This window comes from Pollachius pollachius, assembly GCF_949987615.1.
Source record: "Pollachius pollachius genome assembly, chromosome: 2".
Lineage (NCBI taxonomy): Eukaryota > Metazoa > Chordata > Actinopteri > Gadiformes > Gadidae > Pollachius > Pollachius pollachius.
In genome coordinates, this window is record NC_136935.1 from 2,621,317 (window position 1) to 2,631,104 (window position 9,788).

Below are 9,788 nucleotides of genomic sequence, written 5' to 3' on the forward strand. Positions count from 1 at the left end.
AAATATATTAACCTCTTCGATATTACGCACGCACATCTACGCCATAGCGAGGTACATCTCGAGGCAACTCCGAACGTATTTGTTGGTTCTGGGCAGCCCTTGGCTCTGCTCAGCTGCAACACATCTGGCACAGACAAACAACGAACACTGTCAAGGCCCGGCTCTTGCATTACATTTCCCTATTATTTATCGTAGTACATGTAATATAGAACAGTAATATATAAATATACTTATAATACTGGTGGTTTTAAATGGGCACTTTCAATAAACATTCTGACCAAGTAGCATTCGGTAACTTTCTGACTCCCAGCCCCCCCCCCCCCCCGACTTAATCTCCCAAGCGTGGGCCGATTTTTTCTAAGTTGGCAACGGCGGTTGCGTTGTGGTGAAGATACTCGTACAACCTGTAGCGGGTGCAGGAGTGCGCCATGCACTCTGTCTGAATCACCTGCGTCCGTCGCATGCTGAGGGCGATTGCTTATTGCCGTTGGCGTGTGATTCTGGCCATCCCTTCAGGCGCCAAGCGCTTTCCCCTCCTGGCAACTCCTCTGGTTCCCAGCACTGCAGCACTAGTGTTACCACTCCACTGGAGAAGTTTCACGGGTTCATTCCTTTATTTGGTTCCAGGCTTGTTAAACACGAGCGATCGGAGTCCAGCAACAATGCATTAAAGCATTTTGCAGAAAAGAAAAAAGGAAAAGAGACTTGACCAAGCCGGAATCCTGATAAGGAAATTCATTGTTCAATGTGTGTTTGGGGAGACTTGACGGAGCTCAATTGAGTTAGAGAAAAGGCAGTGTTTAGAAAAAAGGCATCTTTATTAAAATACATAACCATTTATAAAAACACACAAAAATCATGTTGATATTGTAACATGGAGATACGAAACACAACTACTACAATTGTTTGTTTGTTGAGAGATTATAAATGTAGTGCCAAAAAAGTTGTTGTTGAAGATCTTTATATCGATGTGAAGGAACAAGGAATACTCAGTTTCGTTGTTTTGCAGTAATAAGGCAGTTATGTAACAACATGAAATGTTTGATTGTAAGAGCTTTGAGGGTGGACGGTGCTATTCAAAAGAACACAACAGGAAACACACCTCGCAATATTCATACTGTTATATGTTACATCAGAATCTATCTGTTTAGCTGCTTTGAGGTTCAATGTATTCCAGTCTGCATTGAACCAAGCACATCTTATTATGTAATATTCTTATAATCCAGTGGATGTGTTAATATCCAATGGATATATATATATATATAATATGTTAAATCAAGGTTCTAATATATATAGCTGTGACTAATAGAGATTATATGCCAATGGACAGAAAGGGAAACAGTCAAGTGACATTTTTGTATGAATGTTATGATGTTCAGTGTTGTTTTCTTTCAAAAGAGTGGAAAATAAATTAGATATCAAAACATATATACATAATACTGTACATTGGATCACATCTGTGGAACATATATATTTTTGGGCTATACCACCTATTATAAATAAACAGTGACTCTTCACCCCTAATGGCAGCCACAAGACCTCACTACCATATTTCTATATTTCTTAAGGATAACATTGGAGCTGTCGTCGAAGTAGAGCACTGATATAGCGTTCAACTTGGTCGGGGCGCAGCATGGCTTTGGCACGTTATCAGGAAACATTAAATGAACCTGGAAAAGGAAAAAGAAAAAACAGAGATGGAAGTGACAGGCAGTTAATAAGTTGTTTGTTATGCTAACACATGTTAGCGTTTGTGTAGTTTTCCTCTTTTAGGAATGCTGTTCAAATAAACGTGGATGCAGGCAGACAAAATACGCACCAGGGTTTGCACAATGGCATGATTGGTCGCATTCATGTGCGCATTGAGAGGGAAGGAGCATTCTCCGTCGCAGTAAAAAGCTGCGTAGCCCTCTGGAGCAATGATCCAGTCCTGAAAAAGTGGAGGAGGAGGAGGAGGAGAAAAAAAAGAAGTTGTAGGAGGGAAGAATAAAGATGATCACAATGACAATGAAAGAAAGCATTCTTAAGAAAGCATACCAACAAAATACCTGCATGCTCTAAAAGTAAATCTGAATCGACAGTTCTTTGAAAAGCCATCTTTCTGTGAGTATCGTTTCAATAAATAACAGAAATCAAATCAACACAGTAACGCGCAGACCTCACACACACAGCCAGAGTGGCATCCCCACCATCACACTTCACAAGAATGCGTTGGAAATCGTTGTACAAAGAATGTGACAAATGCACTATAACATGGTGTATGGCATTCAGGTAGAAACCTTTACACGGTTTGGCAGGCAGCGGCGTGGTTATACATTCAAGGCTGTCTATTGAGCGTTCAATGGGTTCAACAGAAGTGTTGTGTAAGCGGAGCCCCTTTCATCCCGCCAACAAAATGTCAGTTAGGAACACGTCAACAGGGCTTTGAAGAAAGAGGCGCACCTCCAACCTTTATTTAAAAACTACCTTCGATTAGATCTGCACAACTTGCTGTTATCCGGGCGACGTCACACTGGCCTAAAATTAAAACTGGTTGAGGATGTGCAGGCCCTCAAAGATATCAGCGACTCCGCATGAGCCTGCCAGGTTGCTATTAGGAAAGGTTTTCTTTAAGGTGGTAAAGTGTCCTTGGATAGAAAGTGTCCCTGTCTTTCATTGTGACCAGAGAGCAATGGCAACTTCCATTACCGTTACACTGAATACACCAATGACCTCGCCGGAGTTGTGGATTATGTGGTTAAACGGTCGTGTTTCATACCTGCCAGCCAAGGTCTCGAAAGCTGACGTAAAGTTCATGCTTCTTGCAGGCTTGCTTTTGTTCACTCATGTTGAGGTCTGGAAGAAGAAAAAGGAAATGAAGAAAAGTGGTTAACATATTTTAGTGTTGCTTAGAGCCGAAATAATACAGAAGTAATGTAACATAAATTTTCAAGCCACCATTACTGGATTAGTGCACTGCTAATGATGTATAATAAATATGTTAGGAAAAGGTACGTGGGCATTGTTCAATTGATTTTAAGACATAAATGTTAATCAGTATCTGTATTATCACGGTTCTGATGTTGAGTGTGGCTTATTAGAGCTACCTGTAAATATTTCTTAGAGCACAATGTGATCAAATTGGATCCTGTCAACCCTGTTATAACTTTAAGCATATGTACATTTAATTAACATATCGTTGTATTACATACAGATCCAGACACAAAATTGAAACATGCTGATGTCACTTGATTAAACAGCATTCAACCGTTTTCGGCGACACATCGTCAGTAACATCTGAAGTTAGGGGTCGGCGCGCAGAAAAAGCCGACGTGATCGGCTGGGGGCCCACCTCCGGCGCCGGGGGCCCGCGATGTCTCCTGCTGCCCGGCGGACTTGTTACGGCTGCTGTTCTTCTTCTTCCCCCCCGCTGCCCGGATGGAACGCAGCAGCACCTCGCTGGCCTTGAAGAAGGCCACCAGGAACGGCTGCTTGGACTGCGGCCCGCTACGGCCCACCATCCCCGCCGACTTCATGTTGACGCTCCGTCCTGCAGGCACCAGGGAGCCGGCCAATCAGAGCCCGCCACCTCGACTCAAACCCAGTAAAACGGTCAACCGCTTTTTTGTTCTCGGACTGTATCTGTTCAGCAGTCATTTTTGGGTCTTTTTTTTCCCCTTTTCTAGCCGTTGAACAGAAAGTGATTTAAACCACATCGTATACATGTTAAATATAGTATAGAAAACAGTATTTATGTTTGTTATGTATTCACATGGACTGAACCCCCCCACCCCCGAGCGCCTCATATCGTAAAAAAGGGGCCTACGCTAACAACGCTAAAAACTCTTTATTAACCGTCCAGAACAATGAAAAGAAAGGCTGGAGGTTCCTCTTACCGTCGAGCGTTTCCACGCAGAGCTGCAGGCCCATGTTCTGCTGGGGGTTGACCACCCAGTGGTTACTGGTGGCTGTGATGTCAAACACCAGCCAGCCCCCCTCAGACGCCCGCACCTTCCTGGAGTCCAGCAGGAACGTCTCTGCGTCTCTGAATGGATAATGGGCATTTGTTGAAAAAGGGACATTCTCAAATTAGATTTCAAACAGTAGATATACGTGCACACACATCAGGCAATGTGATATTTAGTTGATTAAGCTTTTTAACCCTTGTAACATTGAGTTCAGCTTTGGGGCTGATCACCGAAAGTATATCAACAAACGCATAAACACATTTGCAAATCATACATATGTATATTTATTACATGGCTTGGTTGAATGCTCAATTCTGAATGATCAGTTACGGCATTCGGTGGTCTGTTATTTCTGGATAGCAGACTTATGCTGTGAATAACAGACCGTTGCTATGGACGCTATTTCAAACCGTAGAATCTAATGGACTACTTTATTTTTAGCAGTAGCAATAAAATCATATTTAAAATCAATAAAATCAATAATAAAAGTTGCCCTGTAATCAGAGAGAAAATGTTCCGCAAGCCGGTCATCAGAGTGAATAAACCTTGACAGGGTGATGCATCACCCTGTCTCCCTTGCTTATATAACTCCCTTACTTATGTATATGTATACACATAGTATAAATAATTAACTTTTCTATCCTAAACAATTGCTCTGACAACATTGACATGACAAGGAGTAAGCTAATGAAAGTGTCTTGGAGTTCCTTTAGTCTCATATCCAGCCATGAATTGAAGAGTAGCAGTAGCAGTGATTGACCACTAATGTTGCTTTGAGGTTTTAAACTATCTGACAGGGTTACCAATGAGGTTCGACCTTAACTTAACCCTTTTTTAAAATGCAATCTCTTAATTGGTGGCACTTGAACGCCGTATTTTATTTATATTGTAACAAGTGTGCGTTTACTTTACATGTTTAGTCTCAATTTGTTTTCGGGGGACTCTTAAACCAAAACAATGCTGGCATCCAAGATAAATTTAGAGAGCTCTCTGTAAGGAAGTCGGGACCTGTGACGCATTTCAGGGCTGAGAGATGGTCTTGAGCACTTCAGGAAACGGAGTTAAACCAAATTACTGACACGATCCAAACATTACACCACATGATGGATGAACACACTCTCCGCTCCACACGTCTCACACACGCCACCAAAACCGCCTTCAAACACAACATACCATGTGGTTCGGCCGAATGTAGCACGACCCTGAATCTCTAGAAGAACGCATTTTTCCTTACGTTCCTTCTTTTTTGGAAACTCGCTGTCACATTTTTCACATGGCTCGACAAACATGATATGCACAGTGTTGGGTCAGAAGACAAGTATCGAATTATAGTTATAAGTAATGTTTACCGGAGACTATAAATCTGTCCGTAGAAACATTGAAGGGGCGGTCTGCAACCCCCCACCCGACCCCGTTTGAAACGGGACATGGTTTAGTGGCTGAGCCTTCTTCAAAGCCCCCAAGGGTAACGGGCCTATCTGGCCTTCCATCACCTCAACACATTTCTGGTGAGCTAATGTGGGCCCGTTCCTTAAGTGCACCCCTGTGCATTCGGCTGAGTTATGGCTCAAACTTCCGGAATATTGTTAAGGGACCCAGGTGGTGGGCACGCGAGAGGAGAGGGTAAAGCAGACAGCGAACAGGGGCCCCCCTCCCCCTCGACAGGCCTGATCCCACCACACCCCCTAATGGGCCCTCATAACCCGATCCGGGGCCCGGGCTGCCCTGGTAGGCAACACATAAGGGGTGCTGAGTGACAGGCCTTCAAGGCTTCATAAGTGGCCGGCCGACTAATGGGGTCCTCTTTATCCCGGAACTATATTTGCAAGGAGGGCCGTGGTGAGAATGAAGTGGAACAGGGTCTGAGATAGCAGATAGCCGTATTGTACGCCGCCGACTGCTCCCTGAGAGATACAACGGTGGAAATCCACAACAGCTGCTAAAGAAATGTTCCTGCTCTGTTTTTTTTTTTACCTTTTGAAATGGAGACGTTGTGGTAGGAAATAAAAAAGATATTGCCGTCTATATGTATTTCATATGTTTGAGAGCTATAAATAATGTGTCTCCGACCGAAAGAAAATTATTCAATCACAAAGAAATTTGTCTTTTGTCATTTACAATTTAATCATTGAACTGCTTTCTTTTATTTATTAGAGACTGGGGAAGTGGTGCTTGAATGTAAAAATAAGACGCCGTACAGGGCTGGGAAATATATATTGAAATTATACTTAAATGACGATAAGAGACCTAATATGACCAGGCCTTTTCATAATGCCAATTCAATAACAAACATTATTTGGTTGATGTTTCAGGCTTCAACAAGCTATGGGGTCGTTACGTTTCCCAAATAACTGTTTGAGCAGAACTATGAATGAAACAAGACACACAGTCCTCATATCGACACACAGCAAATTATTATTTGTGCGAACACCAAAACATCATAATGAATCAACACAAAGCACTGTTGTGTGAAAAACAACACCCTACCAATAAGATTTATCCTTCTGCATCCCCCCCCCCCTCGGTACTCACTTGTTGGGGAACTCCTTGACGACCTGATAGACGGTGACCTTAAGAGTGACGTTGTCGTAGCGGGCATACCCCCGGTCTTTGTGAATCCGAAACTCCGCGGCGGTGACAGCCTCCCCGTCCGGGATCTGGGTGAGGTCGAAGCGGAACTCCTTGTGGTGTCGCCGCTGGTGGGAAAAGTCTTTGTCTTTCTCCACTGGACAAGGAAAACACAGCGGCGGCCATGTTTGAACGGGAGAAAGGGAAACACAAGTTACTCATCCGAAAACAGAGGCCTCTGCCCCCGCTCGGGGCGGGCGTGTGAGCGGGGTGGATGTGAAACGCCACGCTGGAATACATTCATCACATCTTCTTTCACATTCCAGCTCCAATCTAAACATTTTGACTACCTAGAAAAGCACTTTCCACTCCATTAAATCAGTCAAATGAATACAGGTAGCCGCTCCCAGACAGGCCCTCTACTGTGCGGCTAACTGCATTCTCTGGCCGTGATGAATGGGCTGTCAGGGAGGGAAAACAGGCTGATTTCAATTAAAGACGCTTCCGTCGGCTCCTCACGTCACGCAGAGGGGGGCAGGGGCAGGCCTTTCACATCGTGTGACCGGCGGATTCTTACCTCATTCCTGACCTCATATTGACTCACGCGGTTCAAGTGATGCCGTTTAGAAAACGTGTTTACGATACAATGAGAGATATTCCGTATGGATGCGTTTTTCCTTGCAGAAAATTCAACGCTTGAATTTGTACTTGAGTTAAAGGGGAAGACTCCACGTCATGTGGCTATGACACGGCCGGAAGACCTGACCTTATATTGACCTGGGATTGGCTAGCACTCACTCACACCTTCAACAGCCATGTTAGGAATATAATGACGTTCAATATCTATGATATTCTCTGAAATTCTGTTGAAGATGAGAAAAACACAGGCCGTGTTCAAAATATATGGGTTGCTGAATCAATTATGTTGAATAAAGTTAGCAATAATAATAATTGGTATTGGTCTTTTCCATCGTTTTTCAAACCAATATGTTAGTTGTAGTGGGTTAATTTAGTACTTAACAGTGTAGGTCTTATTATAGCAAAAGTTATCTGAGGGAAGATTGTTACTGAGGATATATATAAAAATGTACATTAATTACTTAATGTGTTAAAATAAACTTTTAAATTATCGAATCCTTTTTTCCCATTGTTTTCCGACATGTTGTTTGCACCTAAGCAATTTGACTCTATTGCTTTCTATTATTACTATTAATATTATTATTGCTATTATTATTATTATTGCTATTATTATCATTATTAATAATAATAATGAATGTATGTATTAATATTATTATTATTACTTCTATTATTAGTATTCGTATTAGCAGGTTAATAATATTATCATTAGTGTTATTATCGCGTTGTTGTTGTTGTTGTTGTTGTTATTAGTGGTAGTATGGGTAATAATTAGTAACCTCAGTGAGTGACTCTGGATGAGTCACGGAGTGGTTTGTAAAACATTTGAAGTTAACCGTCAACAGTGAGCTTTGAGTGTTCTGCCATAAAGAGCAATTGAATACTTCACTGACAGTCCCCAACATGAGAGCGGAGCTTTCAAGGCTGACAGTGTGCATGCCCCGCTAGCGGTAAGTGGAAACAGATGGGCCCGCCAAGGTGAGGGATTAGTCCTCCAACCAGCTCAACATATATTCAGCTTTACATGCATCACGGTCTCTTTGAGAAGAAAAAAACATTCCTTTGACTTGTGATTATACTGATACGCATTTTGTTTCTGCTTTATAGTGCATGGCGTGGAACCTACAGACCAATTTGTGTAGCTGCGTTCATCTCATTATCGACTTTGTATCACCTTACAAAAGAAGCCCGCTGTTTCTGAGCCTATTAAATGTAACTGATGCTTAAGTCTGATGAAATAAACAAAAGCGTTGCGCCCTCAATTAGTGGCAAAGGCAACGTTGGCCTTCGAGGAGAGGGGATAAACCATGGACTACACAAGGCATCGCTCTGCCGCGTTCCGTCTTAACAACAGGAAATAATTGAGAACAATTTTCCCAAGGTCAGACAGTCATCTGATAAGCTGCTCTGCACCGCTGGGTCAAGGGTCGGCTGCTACCGAAGAAACTGAATAATTTAACTATCCGGGAGCACTAAAGGGACAGGTTTAAAACGCCGAGGCCTGCCGGCATTGCATGCCACATTTCTTCAAACAAGTTAGAACAACTTAATTAGGTCGTAATACACGAGTGGGACGAGGGATCCATCTGTTTCAAAGAATAAAGAAATAAACGATATGATCCTACTTATCCTCTCCAAAATACAATATAGGAAGTATGAGAAATAAGAAAGTGTACTGAACACGGGGAAAGGGCCCAATATTATCCTAATAACACAGACCTCCAGCTCCATCCAAACAAACACATCAAAAACCAGTGCACAACAACCGAACTAGGGTGACCATCTGACGCAACTGAGTTAACACCAACTCACCTAAGTTAACAAAGCTCATGACCATGTCAGCGTCGTTGAGGAAGCTGGTGTCTTGGGCCGCGGCAGCGGGGGGCAGCGGTGGGCTCTGGCTGGTGAGGGGCGCCGCGCGGTAGTGCGCCATCCGGGAGTAGCCCTGGGCGGGGGGCGACGCGTGGAGCGCCTTATTACGCGTGGGGGCTCCGTAGTGCTTCCCGCCGTAGCCTTTCCCCGCGCTCTGCTGCTGCTGCTGTATTCCCTCCTCCTCCTCGATGGACATGGCGTTGTACAGGTCGAGCATGAACAGGGGCGCCGAGGACGCCTGCTTCCCGGGCGAGAAGGGCCTGGGGCGGTGCGGGAGACCCAGGATGGAGAGGATCTCTCTCTGGATCTCCCTGCGCTCGTGGTTCCGCAGGCGCCTGTAAATAAAGCTGGAGTGCACGTGGTTGTCGCTGAAGCCGCAGTGGGCGCATTGCAGGGCGCTCAGGCAGCCCCACAGGAGACCCAACAGGCCGGCGGCGCGGTTCAGAGGCTTCAGGGTCGTTGCCATGGTGATAACAAGTAGCTCAAAATGTCACTTAAAGTTGAGCCGAACTACATCGCCCTAGCCTATTTATATATGAAAAAAAAGTTTTAAAAAGAACAATTACAACAGTCACATCGCCTGTTTGTGATCAAACAACCACAGGAAAACAAGTTTGGAGCGTGGGAGAAAGTGATCCACCGGTGGCTGTGAAGTCCCAGCCTCCTCTCCTCTGGGTGGGGGTCGACTCTTCTCTCTGGATGGGGGTCGCCTCTTCTCTCTGGATGGGGGTCTCCGGTCCTTCAGAGCGAGTCTGCAGCCCTACT

The 9,788-nt window shown here is 44.1% G+C and overlaps 1 protein-coding gene across 1 annotated transcript; it reads right to left on the reverse strand.

Annotated features, from left to right (window-relative positions):
* Window positions 1-1,391: 1,391 nt before the first annotated feature.
* Window positions 1,392-9,489, reverse strand: bmp5 (bone morphogenetic protein 5; the record flags this gene model as incomplete). Its single annotated transcript, XM_079758768.1, has 7 exons — window positions 1,392-1,670; window positions 1,820-1,930; window positions 2,759-2,835; window positions 3,332-3,529; window positions 3,876-4,024; window positions 6,480-6,672; window positions 8,964-9,489. 7 exons carry the CDS (start codon window positions 9,487-9,489, stop codon window positions 1,521-1,523), a joined length of 1,404 nt encoding a protein of 467 aa, XP_079614894.1. The 3' UTR covers window positions 1,392-1,520.
* Between the last annotated feature and the right edge of the window lie 299 nt (window positions 9,490-9,788).